Source organism: Dasypus novemcinctus, chromosome 23 (genome assembly GCF_030445035.2).
Source record: "Dasypus novemcinctus isolate mDasNov1 chromosome 23, mDasNov1.1.hap2, whole genome shotgun sequence".
Lineage (NCBI taxonomy): Eukaryota > Metazoa > Chordata > Mammalia > Cingulata > Dasypodidae > Dasypus > Dasypus novemcinctus.
Genome location: NC_080695.1, coordinates 69,567,739 through 69,594,328, shown reverse-complemented (window position 1 = coordinate 69,594,328; position 26,590 = coordinate 69,567,739). Strand labels below are relative to the sequence as shown.

General features: G+C 52.9%; 1 protein-coding gene across 1 annotated transcript in view; it reads right to left on the bottom strand.

Moving 5' to 3' along the window:
- Window positions 1-26,590, bottom strand: part of TRAP1 (TNF receptor associated protein 1) — a 64,178-nt gene that overhangs the window by 15,267 nt on the left and 22,321 nt on the right. Inside the window, exons 2-7 of the mRNA XM_058286561.2 lie at window positions 14,077-14,244; window positions 13,194-13,276; window positions 11,978-12,118; window positions 4,698-4,769; window positions 1,695-1,855; window positions 126-235 (exon numbers count right to left, since the gene is read on the bottom strand). Coding sequence (XP_058142544.1) covers window positions 126-235; window positions 1,695-1,855; window positions 4,698-4,769; window positions 11,978-12,118; window positions 13,194-13,276; window positions 14,077-14,244 — 735 coding nt within the window. The remainder of the gene's footprint in view (window positions 1-125; window positions 236-1,694; window positions 1,856-4,697; window positions 4,770-11,977; window positions 12,119-13,193; window positions 13,277-14,076; window positions 14,245-26,590) is intronic.

The window sequence follows — 26,590 nt, the reverse complement described above, 5'->3', positions numbered from 1 at the left end:
ACGCCGGTCCCAGAGGCTCCGGCCGGCCCCGGGGGAGGCCCGGCGTCCCCGCCCCTCTGCCCGGGCACCTGGCCGGCCCCTGCACCCACGCTCGGAGCCCATCGGGATGCGCAGGCCGCGCTCACCTCGGACCCGGGCCTCGCTGGCGAAGTCCCTGCAGTCTGGCTTGAGGTGTACGATGATCTTGGTGCCGGTTCTGACTCCAGAAGCTTCAGCGACTTGAAACACCCCAGAGCTAAGACGCAGGGAAGAGGAGGGGCCGGTTCCACCTCAAATGCCCCGACCCATGTGGTCACGGCCACTTTCCTCGTGTTTCCAGAAGCAGAGTCCAAGCCAGTGTGTGGGCAGGGGGCCAGAAGTGCCGCCATTTCCAAGCCCAGCAGGGACCCCCAAGTCCCCGTCAGGGGCAGCGGCTGCCCCGTGGGCCCTGCGCTTCGCCCGACGCCCTCGGGACCCCTGTGCACCCGCCAGCACGGCCTCCTGGGCCTCGCATCAGCCCAGGGCAGGCCCGAGGCGCCGCAGGCACGCGTCAGGGGACGGGGTGGGCAGCCGCAGGGCGACCTGATGCCTTTCTATTCTGTGTTTCTGGCGGAAGCTACGGGCCTCCCTAGAAGAGTGGAAAGAGCACCCCGAGAGCACAAGGAGGGGGCAGCCCCAAACGGACCCAGGTTCGCTGCGCCCTGCTTCCGCCAACGCAGCAGGAAACGCTGCTCCGCCCGCGAGGCGTGAGAAGCGAGGCGCGGTGCTCGGGCCAGCTGCTCGCACCCTTGCTGCCGGCGAGAGCAGCCCAGGACGGCGCAGCCTGGACAGACGGCCTGGAAAGCTCGGACACCCACATGACCAACTCGCAAGGCGTTCCCGCGGGCACGTCAGGGAACGGAGCAGGCGTCTCTAGGGAGGAGTCAGCCTGCGCCGCCAGAAAGCGCCAGCGCCGCCTGCCCCCCTTCCCCATGGAGGTGGGGCCAGCGGGAGGACACACAGCGACCCCGGGGGACCCAGAAGGCCTGGGTCTGTGGGGGGCCGGCTCCTGAGCGGGAGACACCAGAAAGAAGCCCCCTCGGCCCCCCATACCAGGAGCAGCTCCGCTGGGAGGGGACCCCGCGTTCAGCACGCCGGTGCGGCCTAACTGGCTCCCAGAAGGCGTATTCAGGCGTCGCTTAAAGAGCCTGGGGAGCAGATGTGGCTCCAGCGGCTGAGCGCCCACCTCCCACACGGGAGGTCCCAGGTTAGGTTCTAATGTCTTCTAAAGAAGACAAGCACGCAACAAGCAGACCAAGCGAGCGCCAAAAGCAAACAGACACAGCAAGCACAAACAGCAAGAAGACAAGTGAGGGAGCCACCTCAAGGTGTGGGGGAGCCCGGTGAGCAGATGTGGCTCTAGCGGTTGAGCACCTGCTTCCCACACAGGAGGTCCCAGGTTCAGAGCCCAGTACCTCCTAAAAAACCAAAAGACAAACAAGCAACAAACAAACAAAAAAGGCCAAGGCAGCTGAGCAGTTGAGCACCGGCTTCCCACTTATGAGGTCCTGGGTTCAAACCCCAGCCCTGAGACCTCAAAACACAAGAAAAATTTAAAAAGCCCAGAAGACGCCCCTCTGCGTTTTCTGAAGGAAGTCCAGCTTTTCCCCAGTTAGGTGGTAGCTGAGTTCCAGGCGCCCGGCGTGAGACAGGGGGCGTGGCCCGGCCGTACTCACCCGTCAGAGAGCCACTGGTGGCCTGGGCTGCCCGGGGCCGCGGCCCGCGAGAAGACCTCGACCTTGTCGGCCACCATGAAGGCCGAGTAGAAGCCCACTCCAAACTGGCCGATGATCTTGCTGCTGGCGTCTGCCTGGCTCTGCAGCGCGTCCAGAAAGGCCTGCGGCAAAGGGGCGGGTCAGAGGGCGGCGCCCGCCCCAGCCCTGCACAGCCCCACGAGGTGCACTCACGCCCCGTATGGGGAGAGCAGGGGAGCCAGGTCGGTGCGAGGAGGCGGGCTCCGTATCTGGCCCACGCTGCCCGTCTAGACGGCCGAGGGCATGCGCATCCCCTCCTGGGGTGGGCACAGGTGGCCTGGACCAGTCACACCCCCGAGGCCGGAAGGGCAAGTGATGCTGTCTGGGTGGTGCGGACACGCAAAACCCCAGGGTGAGAGCCCACGCGGGGGTGGGAGGAGCCTGCAGGGCCTCCCATGGACTGTGCAGCGCCTGGAGGCCGCAGGGGCTGAGCCTACGGCAGGCGAGGGGAGTTCTGGAACTGCACCTTTGGGCAAACTGGCTGGACGTGCCGCCCCTCCGTGTGGCAAGGCACCGTGGGCAGGAAAGGGTGGGTGGGCGGTGGAGGCCGGGGGCTGCCGGGAGTCTCTGCCCCGCTGTGGCTGGCTGGCCCCGCCCCACTCCCTGGCCCCTCCCCTTTGTCCCCCAAATTGCTGCCAACCCCCCCGCCGCTGGGCAGGAGGAGGGGGTCGGACAGGCTGGGGTGGAGCGGGGGGCTGGTGGCTCGCATGAAGGCGGCCTGTGTGGGGCCCGCGGAGGGGGCAGGCGCCCCCAGTGAGGCCCATGGCTGAGGAGGAAGGGATGGGAGAGCCAAGAGCCGAGGCCCTGAGCCCGAGAGCACCCCCAAGGCTGCACCCCACAATCGATTTAGTCTAAGAATATAACGCACAAGACGAAGGTGATGTGGTGCGCCCAGAGTTCGCGCAGCTTTGCTGAGGCCACGGAGAACTGGGGGGTGCCCAAGGGTCCGATGATGGGAGGGGCAGAGGACATCAGGGCTGTCACAGCGGGGACTGCGCCCTGAGACTTAGGCGCGGAGGGGGCCGCCCGTCCTGACCCCGGCACGCGCCCTCGGCAGGCCTCACAGCGCTCGGCGCGGGCTCACGCCACCTGCCCGGCAAGGGGCCCGACACCCGCAGGCGTCGTGGCTGAGAGTCGTTACCCGTTCAGGGGCCGGAAGGCTCTACAGAGAAGACGTCCCTTCTCCAGCCGACCTACGGTCACCGCAGCGCTAACCAAACGGCTGCCCGTCCACCAAGGTGCTCTGGAGTCTACGCAGAAGGGCAAAGGAGCTAGGACAGCTGAAACAACTGAGGCGTGGAGAGCAGAGTGAGGCCGACCCGCTTCCGGGGCTCCTCCACAGTGACCAGGCTGAGCGGCGCTGGGGGACAATCCGGAAGGCGTCGCCAGGGGCCAGGGGAGGACGCAAAGCGGCCGCAGGCACGGCCTGCCCCTCAGGACAGTGGTGCGGAAGCCGGGGGGTTCCCTGCGGTGCTGGAGCAGCGGCCGTCCACAGCGAGGCGCCGGGCCCGAGCCGGCCCCCACACCCTGCACAGAGCCGACCCCGAGTGGCCCACGGAGCTTAAAAACCCAGAATGACAAAACGGTCAGGAAAAAGGCAGGAGAATCTTCAGGGACGCGGGCTTGGTGAAAGAGGGGCGTCGCTGCTATAGTCTATTACAGGCTTTTAAGAAGTGGGCCTTACAAACCTCGGTCTCACTGTCAGGAGGCCAGGAGGGGCCTGCCAGGTGCCGCGGGCTCCCGCCTCGCCCGCCCGTCCCTCGCTGACTTCGGTGACTGTGGCGGCGCGGGGGGGGGGGGACCCCTAAGCTCCTTCCACACCGTGGCTCCCGGAGGCCTAAGCCCTGGCGAGAGCAGCAAGGCCGGGCGGGGTGCGGCTGCAGGGCGCGGCGCTGCGCTGTCCGCTGACGCTACCACAGCTCCAGGATTCCAAGTGACCGAGGGAACGGGCGCAGCCTCCCACGTACGCGGTCCTGGTTCAGTCCCTGTCATCCCTGAAACCTCCTTACAGAAATAAAAAGAAACGCGCCTGCTCCTTCCTACGGCCAGTGCTGCCCGACAGAACTTCCCGCCATGACAGACGTTCTGTGGGTGCCGCCCACCGCGGCTGCCAGCGGCCACACGAGGCTATTCACACGGGGCCTGCAGAGCTCGATTTTAAATGTTCAGTCGGTTTAAACTAAATGGCCACGTGTGGCGCGTGGCTGGTGGCTCTGTGGAACAGCCGGGCAATCCTTGAAAACAACAAAAACCTCAAGGAAAGAAAAAGGAGCCGCGGTGGTGAGGTCGCCATAGAGGAGGAATTTCTGTGACGCATGAGGACGCCATGCGGCCAGTTTCCAGCACCCGTGCCAAGCACCTCGAGGCCCCGTTGAACCCGCACGAAGACAGGGGCAGGGCCGAGGCAGGCCCCGAGGTGGCCCAGGGCCTCCCTGCCTGCCTGAGGTGACGAGGAGGGCGTGGGGGAGACCCTGACCACCGGCCATGCCACCCGCCATGGCTGGAGGCCGAGCAGCTGCTACCCAGCAGGCCCGAGGGCTGCCGACGCCATGGCTTCCTGCGACACCCTTCGGCCGCAGCCAGCACAGCGAGCCTGGCTCCCGGGCCTCGAGGCCAGCAGCACCACGCGAGGAGCGAGGGGGGCGCTGCGTGGACCGCCTGGCCCCTGGCCCACCGCACAAGGCCTCGCCGGGGAGGGGGGCGGCAGAAAGTGGACTTCCAGACCACATGGGGCGGTCAGAGCCTGCCGCAGGCTGGGGTGCCGAGTGAACGGCGTCCCACACGTCCCCACAGGGCAGCATGGGCGCGGGGACATGCTGGAAACAGGCGCCTGCACTCTGGCCTGCAGGGTGGCCAGGGCCTTGCGCCCGAGGCGGGGGCAGAAACGACGCCGCCCAAAACCGCGGCGGCCGGGCCAGTGCTCACCTTTGATCCCGACCTGGCGATTGTCCCCAGGTTGGACACCAGCTCGTCGTGGGTCATCCCGATGCCGGTGTCCTGAGGAGAGACACAGCGTGAGGGCCCAGCGCCCGCTCCCGGGGGCAGCGAGCGGCCTCGCTAGGCACAGCGCGTGGCCCTCGGCCCAGGCCCCCCGAGGAATCGGGGGTGCAGCTGAGCACAAGGTTCTTTACCAAAACCAGCCTGGAAGAAAACATGAGGTCAGCAATCTGGGGGAAAAGCACAACTCTTCTGCCCCTGCGAGTCAGCCTTAAAAACATTCTTCCTGGTTCTTAAATTAAAATTTCATGTCACTTTTCAATATAACACAAAACCTGTTGCTAACAGACCCTTCCTGTGGCCCACCCGGCAGCCGCGTCCAGGAAGCAGCTCCTCCCCGGCGACCTCAGGGCTACCTTCCGCCTCCTTTATGCCAGCAGGAACCAACGGTAAATGCGCCTGCGCCCGGCTGCTCCCGCCCAGTGCCCACGTCACAGCAGGGACCAGGGCTGCACCCCTTCTTACGGCGGGATGACATTCCACGACCAGGGTGGACCCCACTGGGCTGCCCTGCCCTGCTCGGCTGTGGGGACGCTGCTCCTGCGGACACGGGCGTGCAGGGCCCCTGGCCCGGCTCCTCCAACCGCCTGCTTCTGACCCGGCGGGACTACCCAGGTAGGAGGACACAGCCGCAGGAGGCGCCGGGGAAAGGTGCAGCCCACGGGGCCGACTGGCCCCCACGGCCACAGCAAGGGCAGGCGCAGCGGGGACTGGACTCTCTCGCCCACCCCATCCGCCGTGGCCGCCCACTGCAGGCTCCTTTCCTTGAGGCCCGGCCGGAGGCCACCTGCAGTCCTTTGCTTCTGCACCATGACCCTGCGCCTGCGCCGCCAGCTTGCGCCCACGTCACCTGCAGGACACCCTAAAGGAGGCGCCCGCCACCCCCTGACCTGGGAAGAAGCACAGCACGAGCAGTTTCCGGCTTCCCTGCAGAGATGTCATTTCCAAATAGCCTGCAGGGGGGCCATCGTGCTCGGTGAGGCCCCGGGCCTCCCCCGGTCACCCCCAGCAAGGCGGCCCCGGGGCAGGTGCAGACCCCGCCACACACAGGCCAGGCGCAGCGCCAGCAGCAGGCTGATGGGAATCCCCCGTCTACCCGCTCTGCCCCATGGGCCACGCAGGCGAGCGCACTCCGAACCACACCCCTGCGGTGACCGAGCGGCTGACGCACTTGCTACATGGGCCCCAGGATCCGACTGGGACCAAGACACCAAGGGGCTTTGGGTCATTCTTCTGGAAGTACCAGAGTCCAAAATCCTGCCTTGTTCATTTACTGCAGAACATGTGATATAAAATTAATTTCTAACTGATATCTGTCATTAAAATCATTTACACCAAAAGTTTATTTCAATGTGTTAGAAATTTAGGTAAGATTTTTAAGAAAAAGGTTAACGTTAGGCTTTTCTTAGGAGAAAATGCATCTAACTGACCCCAGGCTCACACTCGACTCATTTGGATTTCTGAGAGATGCTAAGATTGCAATTCTTCCCAGATTTATTGACAGACTCAGCATAAACCTGATCTAAATCCCAGCAGGTTTTGTAGAAAAATGACAAACTGATTCTAAAATTTACACAGGACTGCGAAGAACCTAGAAAAGCCAAAAATACTTTGGAAATGAAGAACCAAGTTGGAGACCTTGATTTAAAGACTCACTACAAAGCTGTGACAATGGAGCTGGCGTGGCACTAGCGCTCAAGGGCAGATATGGAGGCCAATGGGGCGCGAGAGCCCAGAAGCAGGCCACCAGGACTTCTGGACAAAAATTCTAAGAGGATTCAGTGGGGAAAGGACTGTCTCTAAAACAACTGGACAGCCATAAGCAAAGGTGCAGGTCAGTCCTTAGCTCACACCACCCACCAAAACGTGAACTGCATCAGGGGTCTATAGGTAAAGAGCTAAAACTATAAAACTTTCAGAAGAAAACAAAGGACAAAATTGTGGTGACTCTGGAATAGGCAAAGATTCCTTAGGTAGAGTACTTCAAGTACGAAGCACGAAAGACAAAACTGGTAAGTTGTACTTCATCCAACTTAAAACTTTTGCTCTTCAAAAGATAACTTCAGACAAAAAAGGCAAGTCACAAGACTAGAGAAAATATTTGTAAACAGTATTATCAAATAAGGGACTTCTATCTAGAATATATAAAGAACTCTTACACTTCAACAGTAAGTAGGCAAAGAACCTGATTAAGAAAACAAGCAAGGGACAGCAACAGACATTTCACCAAGAAGCTCAACGGATGGAGAACACATAGAAGGCGCCCAACACCATCGATCATCAGGAAATGCTAATTAAACCACAACGAGATTCCACGACACACCCATGAGCTGCTAAAACTGCAGAGACGCAAGCAGCAAGTGCTGGGCAGGCCGCAGACAACGCGGCGCCCGCACGCTGCTGGGGGGCACAAAGGCGTCCACTTCGGGGAAGTCACACAGATGCTCACCGTCCTCCACTCTGAGGCGATGAAAACATACGTTCCCAGAGAAACGTAAACTCGAATTTACGAATTACCCAAATGCCCACTCCATGGTGAAAGGACACGCCAGTCGTGCGCCCATTTAACAGAGCGCGTCTCAGGTCTCAAAAAGGAACAGACGACTGATGCCGGCAGCGGCAGGGACCGCTGGCCACAGCGTTAGGCTGGACACACAGACCCAGCGTCCAGCGTGACAGGAAGTGCTGGTCACCGTGCCCAGCTGTCTGTCAAGCAAGCACTGCCCCGCTGGTTTCGGAACTTAAATCACTGGTCAGGTGGCTTCGCATACGGCGACAGTCAACCAAGGCTGCCCTCAGCAAGGAGCGGCGCTGAGAGTGAGAACTGGGCTCTCAGCAGTCAGGAGAATCCCTACCCTCCTCCATTCAGACAGCTTCTCCTGGAAACTCAGCGCCTCCTTCCAGCTCCCGACCTGCAGCCTGCCCTATGGAATGTGGACTGCCCAATCCCCAGGGAGCAGTGCCAATTCCTATAACAAATCCAACAGTTACACAAATACACAGACATCTCCTGCCGATTCTGTTTCTCTGGAAAACCCTAATTAATGCATAGTGATTCCATTTATATGAGATTCTAGAAAAAATAAAACTACAGAGAAAGAAAGCAGATTAGCGACAGCTAGGGATAGGGATGGGGATGGGGACGGGGGACTGAGATCACGATTCTACGAGTGGACGCACGACTGTAAAACTCAATGACCGTACACTGAAAATTGGGGAATTTTATTAATTACAAATCGTGCCTCAAAGTTGCTAATAAAAGCAAAAACAACAAAGAAAGGTGCACACACATACACAGACCAGAGAGAAAGAGGGGACAAGAGACAGACTGAGGGGCAGAGGGACACACAAACGCACGCACGCACACACACCTCTCCGTCCTAAGCAGAAAGACGTTAGGAACTCTCCTTATATAGGTGGGTACAAAAGCAACTGCAGTTTTGCATTGTTGAAATTTGCCATTTGATACTGGCATATATTCTTAAATAAATGTGGTTATGTTATACAGCATTTTAATGGACATTTCTCACTTTATGTTTTTTTTGCTAATGACTTTCTACTTGCTGTTTATATTTATTTCACACTATGGAAATGATGTTACAGAAAAAGCAAATTCGAGCGATTTTTTAAATTTGAATTCAAAATGGATCATAAAGCAGTGGACACACCTTGCAACATCAACACCACATTTGGTCCAGGAACTTCTAAAAAACGTACAGTGCAGTGGTGGTTCAAGAAGTTCTGCAAAGGAGATGAGTCCTGAAGATGAGGAGCGTAGTGGCCGGCCATCGAAGTTGACAATGACCAGTTGAAAGCAATCACTGAAGCTGATCCTCTTAAACTACACGAGAAGTTGCTGAAGAATTCAATGTCCATCATTCTACAGTCGTTTGGCATTTGAAGCAAATTGGAAAGGTGAAAAAACTTGGTAAGCGGGTGCCTCATGAGCTGACCAAAAAATAAAAAAAATCATAGTTTTGAAGTGTCGTCTTCTCTTTTACTACACAACAACGAACCATTTCTCGATTGGACTGTGACTTGCGATGAAAAGTGGGTTTTATATGACAAATGGCAATGACCAGCTCAGTGACTGAACTGAGAAGAAGCTTCAAAAGCACTTCCCAAAGCCAAACTTGCACCAAAAAAAGGTCACAGTCACTGCTTGGTCGTCTGCTGCTGGTCTGATCCACTACAGTTTTCTGAATCCCGGCAAAACCACTACATCTAAGAAGTATGCCCAGCAAATCGATGAGATGCACCAAAAACTGAAGGCCTGCAGCCGGCACTGGTCAAGAGAAAGGGTCCAATTCTCCATATGACAATGCCCTACCGCACGTCGCACAACCAACATTTCAAAAGTTGAACGAATTGAGCTACAAAGTTTTGCCTCATCCGCCATATTTACCTGACCTTTTGCCAACCGACTACCACTTCCTCGAGCATCTCGACAACTTTTTGCAGGGAAAACACTTCCCACAACCAGCAGGATGCAGAAAATGCTTTCCAAAAGTTTGTCAAATTCCGAAGCACAGATTTTAATGCTATAGGTATAAACAAATTTATTTCTGATTGGTAAAAATGTGTGAGTTGTAATGGTTTCTATTTTGATTAATAAAGATGTGTTTGAGCCTAGTTATAATGATTGAAAATTTACAGTCCAAAACCTCAATTCCTTTCGCAGCAACCTAATAACAACTGAAGGAAGAGTATGTACCTTGTGCAATAAAGAAAGAGAAAGAGAGGAAGAAAGAAAGAGGGAGGGGAAAAGACAAACACTTGAGAACGAAGGGGAAATGAGAATGGAAGGACACCTAATACCTGAAAGACAGACGGAAAAGAGAGTGACCTAGGGAGGTGGCCGAGTGCCTGGAAGCGGACGGCCTCGGAACTGGGGGGTGGTCCCTGGCAGGAGCGTTGCCAGCCGTGATGGCCATGGGGCCCTTTGGACGGAGGGGACACAGGTGTCATCCCCCCACCTACACACCCCATGGAGGTGGCCGGAACAGGTGCACCAGCTCGTGCGCGGGGAGCGGCCGGCTCCGAGGCCCAGCAGACACCTCGGACAGAAGTCACAGAAATGAAAGCACAGCTCACGCGGCTCCTGCCAGCCAACAACCCGACAGAGAACAGCCAGGTCCACCCAGGGGGCACTGCGCAAGAGAGGAAGCCACAGGAAAACTGCTGAGGCGCCCCTCCAGCCTGGGAAGTGCGGGCTGCCACGCGCTCGCCGCGCCAGCAGAGGGCAAGGGGCAGCGACGGCCCCCCCCAGCCCTGGGAAGTGGACTCCGTGGGCACCACCCGGGTCAGTCTGCGATTACCCAGTAAACCTGAACGCGCCACCCCCCGTGCCAGGAACGCCACCACTGGACGTGTGGCTCAAGGAGCTCCTGAGGTGAAGGCGAGGTCTCTGCGTGAGGGTGATGGTGGTGTCACTTACAAGAGCAGAAAAACGGAAGCCACCCCAGCCAGGAGAAAGTGCGGTTCCGCGGGCAGTGGATCCTACCCAGCAACGCAGACGGCAAACGTCTCCCTCGGGGGCCCTGTGGACTAGAAGAGGCAACCCTCAAGCATGTCGCTACTGCGATGAGAGCATTAGTTCAAAGCAAGGAAAACGCAACCGCACGTTGCTCCGATACAAACTAGGATGGCAAGACCATAAAGAAAAGGAAGGAAAGGACATCCCGGGAGTGGCCAGCAGCTGTTTCCTGGGTGGGGGGCTCAGGGCAGGCGAGTTCTGCCCCTCCCCTCGCGGTGGTGCCCTGAGCGCACCCTTCCTGGCCTTCTGAGCCCTGAACGTTTCTCCAAAACCAAATCAAACCCCTGCAGGAGCTTCCAACATCCTGCCCTTCAAGGCAACGGCGGAGGAAGCATGAAAGCGGGCGTCTGCCGCGCCCTCCAAGCCCTTCCTGGCGCCACCGCAGCCTGGCGTCGAGGCCACCGGGTGGAGGGGCGCTGGCAGCAGGCGCCTGGAGCCGACGGGATGAAGACGGCACTTCGCCCCTGCGGTCTTCCTCCCCAAACGAACCGTGAGGAGAACACCAGACAGATCCTGGCAGCGGGGCAAACTACGAAACACCCGCCCCGTTCTCAAAGCGGCCAAGGTACCAGGAACAAGGCAAGCAGGAGAAACCGCAACAGCCCGGGAGAGCCTGACGTAGCGCAGGATCTCGGATGGGGCCTCGGAGAGAAACGGGGCCGACGGAGAGAGGCCAAGTAAAGCACGGTCGCTGACACGCACGTCCCAGTGTTGGCCGACTCATTCTCGCCAACACGGTGAGACACTAGCAGAGGCACCCTGCTGCGGGGGGCCTCGGGGACACTCTGTAGCCTCGGCTTGGCCTTTCTGCAGCTCTAAGCCGATCGGAGACAAACCACGCACCCCTCCGCACGGCACACACGTGCCACAAGCCCCTCCACGCCCCGCACTCTCCTCCACAGCGTCCCGTCCTGCGCACCGAGGAGGCCTGCGCCCAGCCAGCCCACCCACGAGGGCGCAGAGAGACTGAGCCGTCGCGCCCCGCGGTGACCTGCCGCGGCTGCCCACCTGGGCTCTCCAGCTCCGCGTGGCTGAGGAGGACGATATGCAGCCCGAGCCCCCACGGGAGGTCCCCCTTGCTCCCCCCATCACACCTGCACCCCTGGGCGACGAGGCCTGGCCCCGTCCTGGGAACATCACGCCCCTTGGGGCCCGGCCCTGAGGAGGATACTCTGTGGCCTTTCCGGTTTTCTGTGCTTCGAGTTTTCAGAAGTAGAGCTGCAACCAAAGGTAGCTCTTGGTCAAAGGCAAGGTCTGTATCGGGCAGTTATACACACAGTGCCACAGAACACGTAGGAACGTGGGGGGAAAGGGGACGTGAGGAAGGTGTATAAAGCAGCTGAATCTACACAGGCGCATTACAAGGTAGCAGAGTTTAAAAAAGGTCGTGCTCTGTACCCAACGGCGGGCAGGAAGGCGGCCGTGGAGCGAGTGCCCGACGAGGAGGCAACTCTTGGTTTTCTTCCTGTCTGCCTACTTGTGTTCTCCAAATTTCCTATAATGAACAGGCATTGTTTTTATGGTAAAATAGACAGAAATTATCAAAATAAAGCCTGTCGCTGAGCGGTGTGGAAGGCCGGGCGTGGCATGTGCCCCCTGCACTCGGTCCAGGACCGGCGTGGACAGGAGGCAGGGCGGCCCCTCCCGGCCCCGACTGTTGGGCCAGAGCTACCTGAATTGTCAAGGTGCCCTTCTCGGCGTCCGTCTGCAAGTGAATCTCCAGGTCTGGCAGCTCGTGGCCTTCTGACACCAGCTTATGGCGCAGCTTCTCCAGGGCGTCGCTGCTGTTGGAGATCAGCTCCCGAATGAACACCTGTGGGAGGGCACGAGCCAGCATGAGGGAGGCGCACGCTGCAGGCCCACAGCGGGGCCGAGTCTGAGGCGAGCTGCCGCACAATAGGCGCTTCTCCTAACAGAATGGTTTCCTGCTCTGGCCACCGGCAGTTTCCCCGGGGAGGTCACGGGGCAGCTGCTCCCGACCAGCTCCGTGTGGTGCGCGGCTCCTGCGGGCCCGGCCTGGCAGCCTGAGGGCGGCTGCCTGCGTGCTGGGTGAGCCCGTGGGACACCACTGCTTTCCCCACTCTGGCCCAGGGATGACCAACCATCCCCAAACATCTGGTTCTCCCGCCACAGAAGCAAAGCTCCTTAACCTCGTGGGGACAACCAGAACCCACACTGCCCACCTTCGGGGCTCAAGGATCTTTCTGGTATCTGCCAAGAACCTTCATCTCAGTCCTGAGAGGGAAAACAGGGGCTCTGACCCCGAAAGAGCAGAAGCTGGCAGAAACAGGGTTCCCCGCACAGAGCGCCGAACTGCACAGGCCTGGAGGTGTTTCCCAAAACGTCCCTTAGACGCTGGACCACCACGCTTAGCCCTTCAGAAGCCCCCCTTGTGGTGTGGCACTAATGAGAGCCTGACCAGCGGTGCCTGCTTGTTCTTCTCTACTTTTTCTGTGTTCTGCTGTCCCCACCTGATTTTCCATCTCCTCAGAAGCTCCCCCTGACCTCCGGCTCCGCGCCACAGGGCACGGCGGCCCCGCTTCCTCCAGGCCCCGCCGTCCACCCCTCGGCTCTGCCAGGGGCAGTGCTGAGGAACCAGCCGGGGGTTTCCACTCCTCAGTGGGGCCCGCACCAGCGTCTGGGGGACTAGTAAAGTTTTCAACAAAACGATTAATCCTCAGAGTTAAATCTGGCCCAAAGAACATCTGGCTATGCTTATCCGTGAAACCGGAAACAACTTTTGGCTAAGGAGACCCTGGTGTCTAGGGCCCGGGCTGGCCCCAATCCAGGGCGCCCGGCTGACCCGCCACGCGGCACTGCCTCGGACCAGGACACACAGTTTTGCCAGGAGAAGCCCTGCTGGCCAGGCACAGCTGAGGGGGCCATACCTCTTTTTCTGAGTACAAGGACCGCGCGACAATGTCCAACAGTTTTTTGGTCTCAGCCTGGAACTCGTGTTTGGAAATGGAACCTGGTGATTAACCAAAGAGACAATCAATAAAGTTTAATGTGTACTTCTGCGAAAAAATAGGCTACATAACATTCCAAAAAACTTTTAAGGTTATGAGATTTAAACATTTTTGAAAAAAATGAACCTAAAGAAGTGACAGAAACAGGCTCCAGGGACGCCCGGGAAAGGACCAAGCGGGGGCAACTCTCTCCAGCAAAAAAGGGGGCATCTGTGCCACGACGGGCTCTAACCCAGCCCCACAGCCCAGGCCAACAGCACCGTGGGGGCCACAGGTGGACGCGAGGCCGGCGTCTCCCACGCTGCCCAACCCCAAGGGTCAGGGTGGACCAACAAGTGAGCCTGTGGATTTTATTCTTCAAACTGTGGTTTCCAAATTCATTCATTTACAGAGCAAGGCCACAAGAAGCCTCACTTCCTTCCTTAACTCAGAGTCTAAGAACCTGTGATGGGCGCTGTGCTCATGGGCCAGGGACGGACCCTGAAGACGGCTGTCATAGGCCTCTCAGGAGTGAAAAGCACAACCTCAGTGCCCAGCCCCGCCCCGGCTGGCCTGGCTGCGCCTCCGTCCCGCTGTCCTGATCGCTAGCAGATGTGCCACCAAGGGCCGCGCCGAGGCGCCGCAGTTCCAGGGGCGGCCACCAGAGGGGGCAAGACACACTAGGACGACAGTCGGAAGCTGGGGACACCCCGCAGCGAGGCCTTCGCCTTCTGAACCGAGGCGGTGGCTGTTGGGGGCTGCTGCCACCTCCCCAGCGCCCCTGGGGGACGAGGCGCAGGGACGCCCGCTGCACACGCCCTACCCTGCACGGCCTCGGTGCTGCTGATGACAGAATGCAGGGGCTCCTCCTCCTTCTCGCCGGGGGCCTGCGAGCCATATGTCCGTGCGGGGAGGAAGCTGGGCGCCGCCAGGCCCCGCCTGGGGCTCCCGACCTGGACCGTGGCCCTCCAAGGACCCAGTGCTGGTTTTCCTGCAAGGACGACACGCAGAAGGAGGGAGAGTTAATCGGACATCAGAGTCAGCATCTCAACTTGTCCACTTCTGGTCTGCCCAGCAGAAGCTAACCAGGATTTCTTTTTTTTTTTTTAAGCTTTACTACAACTTGAAAAAATAAAATAACAGACAAAAGACAGCTTAACAAATTATGGAAGCATTACTTCAAAAACCTCTGTCCTGGCACATTTATCTTATTTAATTCTAAAAACAAGCTCAATTGTTTCTCCAGTGTTCGGGGCACAGATTAAATGACATGAACAAGGTCTCCCTGTTAATGAAAAAAATGAGAAAGAGAAAAAAGGCTTGACCATATTCACACTTCATAAAACTAAATCCCATACTCTTTTTTGACATTTCGTATCGGTATAATAACTTCTTTGCCTTTGCTATAAAATATTACAATATCACTGCTAACTGTAGTCTATACGTTACTTTATTTTTTCCATCTCTCAGCACATTTGTAACACCCCATAATAGGACATTCTTGTATTTATATTATTAACTGATTCTCACCCACCACTGAAATCAATGTGTTACACGGGATTTCCTCAAGGCTGCTACTCAAAAGGCACCCAGGAAAGAGCAAAACGGCCTGGGCGCTGTGCGGGTCGTGGGGGTCCCAGCCCGGGAACTTTGCTGGGACAATATGGAGTATACGCGAGATGCGGGGCTGGAGACCGCAGGTGCCTCCTGCAAACGCCTCCCCGGGAGGCAGTGCCGCGTGGACTCGCCGTGCCCTGACCCCTCACCTCCTCCAGGAGCCTTCCTTATGAGGCAGCTGCTCCCCAGAAGGGAGAAAAACGACTCTAAGCGAGGGATCCACCTTGTAAAGCTTTATTATTCTGCAACCATCTCATAATCTTCTAGAACTCAATTCTTTTCCTGTCCTCTTTGTCCAAAACTGCCAGAGATTTTAAAAAGTAGTGTGTTTCAAGCATGGAAGAGCAGCCAGTGCTCCGTTCTACCTTTCGACGCCCCCCGGGCCGGCACGTTCCCCGCCGCGATGCACCGCAGAGGAACGGACACTCGACCCCTTGGCCCCTGCGCGCCCAGCCCGCTGCTGCCGCAGTCGCGCCCCTGGCCCAGCTGCTGGGGACGCAGGCGCCCGCCTCCCACGCCTGGCGCCCCCGTGACCACGCTGACCTGGCTCTGGGCTGGGACTTTAATGAACCGCACCTGCCTGGCCCAGTACTAATGACGCGTACTTGTAAATATGTAACTGAGAGGAATGATCTAGAATGTCCAGAAACATGGTGAAGGCTTTTAAAATTAACACAGTATCTTCCACAACCCCGTATGCTATAAAACTCGCCTGCTCTTAAGGCTTATTACTGGATTTTTAAATTATCACCAGGCCTTGATTATCACAGATTGCGGGCGCCATGGCTTCAGGGCCTGAGGCCTGCTCTGCCTCCGCAGGATGGGACCTCGACGTGGAGCTCCACTGAGCACAGATGCGCGGGCAGCACAAATGGGAGCAACGGGCAAAGTACCATGCCCATGACAGGGCTGGTGCTGGCGCCGGCCACGCCAGCAGCTGTAGGCACCCAGCGTTCGGGAAACTTCTGGGATGCTCTGGCCGTGCTCACCCGGCACCACATGATCTCTGCGGCTCTCTGGAGCCTCCTTCCAAGCAGGGCCAGCAGGGAGCACAGTGTGGGCCACTGCCCATCCTGACCTCCTGCAGCCCAGGCCCTCACCCCACACCAGGGGGTCCCGCCTGCAACGCCTCCAGGGTCCACAAGTCGCTCTTCCACCACCGATTTCATCTTGCTAATTCCCCGATTTCAGAGGGCTTATTCCTGACTGCACGCCACACAGGCCCTCCAGCAACTGAGGCCCCGCACCCACAGAGGCCCCGCGCCTGCACCCGCGGGCCCCCCACACCTGCACCCGTAGGCTCCTCACATCTGCACCCATGGGCTCCCTGGGCCTGCAGTTCTCCACATCTGCACCTCTGGGCTCCCCACACCTGCACCCGTGGGCTCCCCACAGCTGCACTTCCGGGCTCCCCAAACCCACACCTGCGGACTCCCCACGTCTGCACCGCCGGGCTCCCCACACCTGCACTTCATGTCACAAACATGGAGCATGACACAAAATCAATCACCAGTAACAAATGTGTACGAGCAGCCTGGAGGGGTGGGAGAGAAAAGAACTTCCGAACAAGGGCTTGTCTACAGGAGGCTGACCTGAAAAGAAGGGCCCACCGCTCTGTACCCTGGGCGTCAGTCTTTCCCAGGGGGGCTGCGCCGGCAACTCGGAAGCTGCTTTATGTCTCCCTGAAGCTCGAGCTGGGAAGTTTATTGCTGATGCCAGGTCCCTCCCTCTTAGAAAAAGGGGCTTCCCAGGGGGAAAGGGGAGGCTGCCACGGGCCCTGCGGCGCCGGTCTGGAAGGGGAGGGACTGGGGCGAAGACTGACTCTTCATCTCTACAGACAAGACAGAGAAACCGACACCGACGGGCATCAGCTGGCACAGCAGGTGCTCCGCACATCCTGCAGCCTGCCCGCCGACAGGGCCTGGACGCTGTGCCGGTCCAGGCGGTACACACGCCAAGCGCGAGCCCAGCAGCCGCCCGGGGCAGGCCCTGTTTAGCACCTCAAAGTCCCACGTCCCAGGAATCACCTCAGTCCTTGGCACACCTGGGACGGCTGGTCCTCACCAGGCCACCAGACCTTGGCTTCAACTCCACTCTCCAGCCAACGTCCTGTGCTGCCAGAAAGGAACGCAGTCCTCAAGCACGAGGGGCACCTCACAGGGACGCAGGACCCAAAGTGAAGGAGCTCCCGGTGGCAAAATCTAGGACAATCTGAGCAACAAAACAAGTAACAATAGCAATGGTCTCTAACCCAGTAAATAAAATAAGTATCTGCCAAAAAAAAAAGGCGGGGAGAGTGAGTGTAGCTCAGCAGCTGAGCACCTGCTTCTCAAGAACAAGATCCCAGGTTCAATCCTGGTATCTCCTTAAAAAAAAAATAAATAAATATCTACCAGTCCATACTGACACAAATCATTGAATAATGCATAAATGGAGGCGGGCGGCCAGCCCTTCCTTACGGTAGACAGGCAACTGATGAGCGTTGAAGGAACGATGGAAACGGAGCGACCACGTTCAGCAAACACCACAGCAGTCCCTGTGGCAGCAAGAGTCGCCAATGGCTTTTTAAGAATAAACAAGAATCAGAATATTTGCTTAATTCCAAACTATCCCCTCACAAGATCCTTCTCAGTGTCCAAGGGGGAAACTTTACTGTGGCAAGCGCAGCAGAGAGCCCCTCCAAGCTGAGCACAGAACCCGTGACAGAAACGAGACACGGCAGCAAGAGAGACCGAGCGCATGGACGCCAGGCACCGAGAGACAGAAGCGCAAGCACTGGCCCAGGTGGGAGGAGGCTGAGCGACCACAACCAGACGCAGCATGGGAAGGCCACCAGCGGGAAGCCGGCTGGATGCAGGTCCTCCGACTGTGGCAACGTCAATTTCCAGTTTTCGATCACGTACCATGATGACTTAAGATATCAAGGGAACTCTCTACACCGTTTTTATAGCTTCGATGTAAGTATGAAATAATTTCAAAAAAGAAAACACTCCAGTGAATATTCTTGTACGTGTCACTTCATTTTGAGTGCCTATCTAGAAGTGGAATCGCCAGATCCAAGGTTATGTCCGTTTTCAGTCATGGCAGATACCGTCAAAGTCACATGCAAAGAGCCCGGGTCAGTTTACGCTTCCAACGGCAACGTACGTGCACATCGTCCACGTTCCTGCCAAGCTGCTATACTTTTTTTTGGACCTCTACTGGTCAGGTGAAAACTTCACTGCAGTTTTCACCTACATTTTTCTTATTATGTGCAAGATTGATCAAATGTTTCCGTATTTGAAAATATTCTGTTCTGTTTTGAACTATTGATATCCTCTGTTTTACTACCACATTTCTTATCTTTTCCTGATTGATTTGAAAGAGATTATATATTAAGAAAATTAGCCTTTTGTTTGTAAAGGCTTTCCTTACTTTGAAAGTAAAACACAATTTCTCCCTGTTTCATTTTTGCTATTTGTGTACATTTTTCCTCGTGTAATATCTGGCACTTGCTAAGGGACGTAACATGGTCTCACGACGACAGCACATGCAAGTCCTTAGAGCTGGGCAAAGGCAAACAAGGAGCAGCGCCCCTTTCCACCAGGACGCCAAGGCTTCCCATCAAACCCCAACGTGGCCTGAGCCAGCGGCACAGGTACGAGCATGCTGGCTCCGGGTAGCACAGCTCTCCAGAGCGGCTTTAAGGGACCACCCGCCGCGCAGGCAGCCTGTCAGAAGCATGCGAAGGCCCTATCAGCGCGGTATCTGCCTTCACGTTTCCCCTCTCACCCAAAAGGAAAAACCACAAACCTCAAGGTCAGGCTGCAACGCCTTATTGTCAGCCAACTCGGTGGTTTGGGGTCACACAAAATGGGAAGCCCTGGGAGCCTGAATCCGACTCTACGTGCACGCGGGCGCGCTCCGCAGCGCCCGAGCCAGTTCCCCGCCTGCACCCACAGCCCTTCTCTCCACCTCAGCTGCGTCAGGCCCGCCTGAGGTCCCCTCTTCGGTTCAGGCCTCCCTTCTCCCTGAAGCTCACAATAATCTCTCCCTGCCGTGAACCCAAAGCACTTACGTTCTATGCTGCTCATTCTCAGGAATGAGAATCCTGCATGGGAATCCTGCATTTTATCCATGGCTGTTCTGTAAATCCACAACTTCTCTGATTACAACGACAACAAAACACCTGTGCTATAAGCGGGTATGTGTTTCTTCTACTATCAACGTTTTGTTGATGAATAACTTATTCCACCCAATTAGGACAAGAACTAGTTTTGATATCTTAGTATCAAGCTCTCTGAAGGCAAGAACTCCCATATTTCTTGGTGTGCCAGACCATCTACCATAGAACTCGCTCTTTTTACAAAACGTGAAACTTTCCATACGCGCAGCGCCGCTGTGCTCGAGCCGAAGCACGGTCACCAGCCAACCTGCAAGGCGCCCTTGGGGTCTTGGTGGTCCTGCAAGGTCGTTCCAGTCAAGTAAGCAGGGAATTCAAGGGGCTGCACAAGGAAAGCAAAGGAGTAAAGACACAGTGGGTATCTTACACTTGGCTTTTTTTGCTTTAATCGCCTATTTTTTCTACACTTTAGCCACAGTTCCATGATTCTGTTTCATAATGGCAGTTTAAGCTGTGCCCTTCAGAAGTACACACTATTCTAAGCTGTGAGAAAACACGCTTACTGCTTTTCAGCCAGATATTCTCCCATTTTCTCATATGTGATAGGTATACAAAGTATTTCACTTTCAGTCTTAACTAAGACCCACAGTGCCAACTTCCAGGATGACTGAGCAGCACCTGTAGGTAACGATCAGGACCAGAGACCCACACAAAACAAAAAGCAACACAACACAACCTGAAGGCTCTGAAGAACGACAAAAACAGGCAGATTGTGGAGGAGCAGCGACACCTGGCACTCGGGAAAAGGGAGCGGCATGAAAAAGGGGTAAGTTGTGAGCAGCTCAATTGAAGGTAGATAAGACTGAGAGAAACGTATGCAATGTATTTTTTTCTGGCCTGATAAACTAGAAGAGAGCTTGGGGCAACCAAAAGAGCTGGAAAGGGAGAAAGGAATCCCAGAAAGGGGAGCATCAGAGAAGGAGAGCCCCAAATTCTGTGAATAAACTCTCCCAGTTTCTCTGGCTGACTCATGACCACACGCGTGGGGCAAAATGCAAGCAGCCCACCTAAGGATAAAAGAATTGAACCTCTACAGAAGAGAAAATGTTTGCAGCTTGAGGCCGAGCAAGTTAATAGCCTGTTGGGAATGACAACAACTCTTCAGAGGAATATACAGAATCCAAAGACTGCACAAAATAACACTCAAAATGTCCAAAATGCAATCTAAGATGACGAGGCATACAGAAAAAAAAGGAAAATGTGACATGCTCAGGAGAAGAGACAATCAATGGAAATCCACCCTGAAAAGAACCATACGTTAGAATAAGAAGAATTTTAAAATAGCCACTATAACTATGCTCAACAGCATGATGAACGAAAGAAACAAAAGGAAATTCTAGAAATACTGGAGTCCCAGAAGGTGAAGAGAAAGAGAACAAGCAGAAAAATATTTGCAGAAGTAATGACTCAAATTCTATTGATTTAAAGACATAAATTTATAGAGTCAATGATGCACTAGCAGGATATATACAAAGAAATGCACCTAGCGGGAAGCAGATTTGGCTCAACTGATAAAAGCGTCCGCCTACCATATGGGAGGCCCAGAGTTCAAACCCAGGGCCTCCTGACCCATGTGGTTAGCGGCCCATGCACAGTGCTGATGTGCGCAAGGAATGCTGTGCCTCGCAGGGGTGTCCCGCACGTAGAGGGGCCCCACACACAAGGAATGCACCCCCGCAAGGAGAGCTGCCCTGCATGAAAAAAGTGCAGCTTGCCCAGGAGTGATGCCACACACAAAGAGAACTAATACAACAAGATGACGCAACAAAAAGAGACACAGATTCCCGGTGCCACTGACAAGAATGCAAGTGGACACAGAAGAACACAGAGAATGAACACAGAGAGCAGGCAATGGCGGGGGAGGCAGGGAGAAGGGGAGAGAAATAATAAAAAATAAAAACAAATGCACCTAGGTGCATTATACTCAAACTGAGAAAGGGAGGGAGGGAGGAAATATCTTGAAGGCAGTCAGAGAAAGAAAAACACATTACATGGGCGAATAATAATTTGAATGACTGCAAACTTCTCACCAGAAATAATGAAGGCCAGTTAACAGTGGTACAGCATCTTTAAAGTCAAATAAGAGACCTGGGTGGTGGACTTGGCCCAGTGGTTAGGGCGTCCGTCTACCACATGGGAGGTCCGCGGTTCAAACCCCGGGCTTCCTTGACCCATGTGCAGCTGGCCCATGTGCAGTGCTGATGTGCGCAAGGAGTGCCCTGCCACGCAGGGGTGTCCCCCGCGTAGGGGAGGCCCACGCGCAAGGAGTGCGCCCCATAAGGAGAGCTGCCCAGTGCGAAAGAAAGTGCAGCCTGCCCAAGAATAGTGCCGCACACACGGAGAGCTGACACAAGATGACGCAACCAACAACTGAACGCTGACAACAACAGAAGAGGACAAAGAAGACACAGCAAATAGACACAGAGAACAGACAACTGGGGTGGGGGGGGGAAGGGGAGAGAAATAGAGAAATAAATAAATCTTTAAAAAAAAAAGAGAGAGACCTGCATTAAAAGAAATACTATATTTCTTCAGGATGAAAGGAAATATCAGATGGAAATTGGATCTTCAGAAAAGAATGAAGGGAAATAGATGTGGCTTAACCAATTGGGCTCCCGTCTACCATATAGGAGGTCCAGGGTTCAATGTTCAGGGCCTCCTGGTGAGGGCAAGCTGGCCCATGCGGAGTGACAGCCCACACAGGAATGCGGCTCGGTGCAGGAGTGCCGCCCTGTGCGGGAATGCTGCCCCACATGGGAAAGCTGCCCCACACAAGAATGCCGGCCAACGCAGAGAGATGGCGCAGCAAGATGACGCAACAAGAGACACAGAGGAGAGAAAATAAGAAGACGTAGCAGAACAGGGACCTGAAGTGGTGGAAGAGAGTAATCACCCCTCTCCCACTCCAGAAGGTCCCAGGATCAGTTCCCGGAGCCGCCTAATGAGACACAGAACAACACACAGTGAATGGACATAGAGATGTGCCCATTTTTTCTTTTATTTAAAAAAAAAAGAATGAAGATCACCAGAAACGGTACATCTAAAAACATTTCTCTTTTCATTTAAAATATATATTACAGACTAAAGTAAAAATTAAATAATTGTTTCATGGGATATATAATATATGAACCTGGAATACATTTGGCAACTATAAAATAATAGTTGGGGGAAAAGGAAATGCATTTATATAGTTGCAAGGTTTTACATTTCATATGAATTGTTACAATATAGACTAAAAAGTTAAGGGTGCAAATTGGACTCCCAGAGCAACCAGTAAAAAAATGGGGGAGAAAATGGCTTAGCAAGTGCTTCAATGCTCTGTCCCCCACGGAAGCTTTGAACAACCAGCAAGAACTAGCACAAACATCTTTCTCAAAGTTCAGAAAACAGTTGGAAGACTCTGATAACTCAAGAAAAAGGTGGGAAACGGACTTGGCCCAGTGGTTAGGGCGTCCATCTACCACATGGGAGGTCCGCGGTTCAAGCCCCGGGCCTCCTTGACCCGTGTGGAGCTGGCCCATGCACAGTGCTGATGGACACAAGGAGTGCCACGCCACACAGGGGTGTCCCCCCCAGTAGGGGAGCCCCATGTGCAAGGAGTACGCGCTGTAAGGAGAGCCACCCAGAACGAAAGAAAGTGCAGCCTGCCCAGGAATGGCGCCGCCCATACTTCCCGTGCCGCTGACAACAACAGAAGCGGACAAAGAAACAAGACGCAGCAAATAGACACAGAGAACAGACAACCGGGGGGGGGGGGGGGATTAATTAATTAATTAAATCTTTAAAAAAGAAAAAGGTTACTTAAAAGCATAGGGTGTGACATTATCAACAAGGCAACATAAGACATTCCCTGAAAAAACCACCTTAGAGATTCAGCAAATAAAAGGAAAATTCCCACTTGCTTAGAACTCTAGAGGATGGTAGAGACTGGAGAAGGATCCCACAAACCCTGAATTGAAGAAAAAGAAAAGTACTCCAGTAGCTAGGAGTTGTGTGAAGAAATGAAAATTATCAATTAGGGTAACTAAAGAGGCAAATGCAAAACTTGGTAATACTATATCCTCAATATACAACTACAACTCTACTCGTTAATTCCTATAGGAGTAAGATTACAATTAAACAAAAAAAAGGCATATTTCCTGATAATGGACAGGCAAATATAAAGTGGTAAAATGGGACAAAAACAACATAAAGAAGGGAAACAGAAGGATATGGGAGCAGAGAATGTGTGAGCTAGTGAAGCCAAGTTGGTATCTGTAGCAGGTTGATATAGTTATGAATTCCAAAAACAGATATTGGATCATGTTCATAATCTGGTCTGTACCTGGGTGTGACTGAGTTATGATTAGGGTGTTGAGTCCCCATGTGGGTGGGGACTCTCAGATAAAAGTCATGGCAGAGAACAGAGTTGGGGGATTTTGATGTTGGAGTTTTGATGTTAGAGTTTGATGCTGAAGCCTTAAGCTGGAGCCCTCAAAAGTAAACTCAGAGGAAACAGAAGCAAGCCCAGGAAGAGAGAAACCCTGAGCCCAGGAAGAGAGAAACCCTGAGGCCAGGAAGAAGAAACCTGAGGAAGGGACGAACCCAGGAAGCCTGAAACCTCCCAGACGTCGACAGCCACCTTGCTCCAAAACATGGAAATAAATTTGGTGAGGGTAGTAACTTATGCTTTATTACCAGGTATCTGTAAGCTCCTACCCCAAATAAATACCCTTTTAAAAAACCAACCAATTTCTGGTATTTTGCATCAGTACCCCTTTGGCTAACTAACACAGTACCTTTTCAAATCAGTTGGTAACAGATGTAGGTTGTGTAATACAAAACCCAGGATAACCACAATAGAAACAGAAATGAGAAAAGGACCAGTCAAATACATCACAAAAGATCAACTATAGATAAAAGGAGAGTCAATAAAGGAAAAGACACACACACACACACACAAAAAGATATGACACATAAAAACCAAAAGACAAAGTGGCTAAAGTATCGCCTTAAAAATAACAACAATATATGTTAATGGATTAAACTCATCAATCAAAAAGACACAGGTTGGGGGAACAGGTGTAGCTCAGTGGCTGAGTGCCTGCTTCCAATGTATGAGGTCCCAGGTTAAATCCCCTATACCTCCTAAAAAAAAAAAAAAAAGACACAGGTTGGCAGAATGGATAAAAAGTGGATAAAAAAGCATGAGCCAACTATATCCTGTTTATAAGAAACTCACCTTTGACCCAAAGACAAAAAGAGGTTGAAAGTAAAAGGCTGGAAAAAGATATTCCACACAAATAGTAACCAAAAAAGAGGTGAGGTAGCTATACTAATATCGGACAAAATAGGCTTTAAGTCAAAAGCTGTTATAAGAGACTATTTATTAACAAAAGGGGCAATCTACAAAGAAGAAATCACAGTCACATTTATGCACCTAACCATTCAAATATTCAGAAAGCTCAAGTAGGGGATGATAGAGAGATAGAGATAGATTAGAGAAATAGATTAGATAGATAAGGTAGATCGATCAAAGGTAGCAAAATGTTAAAATTGGGGGATCTGGGGGATGTGGGGCTGTGCTGGAGTTCTCTGTATGGGTTTGTATTGTGTGTCCTGTAACTTTGAAATTATTTCAAAATAAAAAGAATGCAATCAAGTATAGCTTAAAAAGCACTAAATTAAAAGTTTTTTTAAAAAATTGACTTGATCCAAAAGGCAAGATGAGAAGAACAGAGGGATAAAATGAAAGAGAACAAAGACTAACAATAAAACAGTAGAGATATATCCAATTACATCAATAATTGCATTTTATGTTAGTGAACTAAACACTCTAATTCAAGGCAAACACTGTGAAATAAAGGCAAAGACACTCAAAACCTTTAGTTTTGCAAAAAAAAAAAAAGAAACTCAAATACTAATGAAAAAAAATCTCCCAATATTAAATGCTTGCAATTTATTTTTAAATATATCTGAGCCAAACAAGACTCAGTTACAGACCAGAATTAGCCTGTGGGTTGACAGTTCACAACTCTCTTTTCTAAAATATCTTCTTCCTTTGTGTTTAGTTTAGATTATTGACTATGATACATAAGCAGTGGAAGTGTTCAACAAAGAGGTTACAATTACATGGAAACAAGGCAATAATTTTTTAAAAATGAAAACTGCAAGAATATGACAAACATTCTAAGTGCACATGAGATAAATCATCTGACGAGGAAAAGTGTCATGCTGTGATACTGACAATCATCAATCAATAGAAGATAAAGAAAAATGACTGATGGAATTGAAACAATTTTGCAAGTGTGGCTAGAGGTTCCCATTAATGTAAGGTTAATTCAGAACTAGTTCATATGAGGTTTTAAAAGCTAAGCACAGTCCAAGTTCATTAACAAAACACTTGTTCCAAGTTCAGAGATGGTGGCCAATTGAAGACCTATTTGAATCCGCCCAAAGTCAAAGTAGATGAAAAATATAGATCTTAGAGAGATCATAAACACAGGGTTAAACCATCTATCTATTCTCTGTTCTAATCTAATCTAGAAAAGGATGTCCTGTAAAGTTTAACAGCAAGGAGAAAAAGAATAAAGCTTCAGAGAAGCAGCTCACATCCCTGTTTGGTAGAAATGCATCAGGGAAAAGTTTTATAAGAAAATATAAATGATCTTCCTGACCTCTGGGTAAACCAAAGGTTGGCAAAATGTTTCTGGAAAGGGTCAGACAGTAAATATTTCAGGTTTTGCAGACCATGAGGTCTCTGTTGCAACTTGCAACTTCTCAACTCTGCCCCATCAGCAGGAAAGCACTCCTTCGCAATATGGAAATGATGGGGTGTGGCTACATTCCAACTCAACTTTAGCTGCAAAAACAGGCAGTGGGCCTGATTTTTGTCTATCCTTTGGGGTAAGCCACAAAGATAAAGACTGACAAATTTGACTTCATTAAAATTAAGAACTTCTATTCATCAAAAGACAAAGAATGAAATGATGACTCACAAACTTAGAGAATATAAAGTTATAATACATATTAATTGAACAAAGGATTACATAAATGCATACAAAAACAAATAAGCAGTAAGAAGACAACTAATCCAGAAAAAGGAAAAAATGGAGCCAAAGACCTGAGAAGTATTTCACAGACAAGGAAACATGTGGCCAATAAACAACAGAAAAAAGATGCCTGACTTCATTAATAATCAAAGAACAGTGGTAGCACACAGCTTTAACACTAAATCCCTAGGCAAGAGAGAGAAACTGAACATCAGAGCAAACTCAGCCTCAGAAGCAGATGCCTAAACATCAGCAGAAAATGACAAGACATACAAAGAAAAGGGAGAGATGACTCAGTCAATGGAACAAATCAAAGCTCTGAAAGAGACACAGGACTTGAAACAACTAATCAATGAGGTATATATAGATACCCTAAGTCAAATCATGGAGTTGAAGGACAACCTGACAAGATAAATAAAAAGATATTAAGACACTGGGTGAAATTCTGGATAGAAAAACAACGGAGCATATGGGAATGAAAGACACAATAAGGGAGATTAAAAGTACAATAGAGGCACACAGCAGAT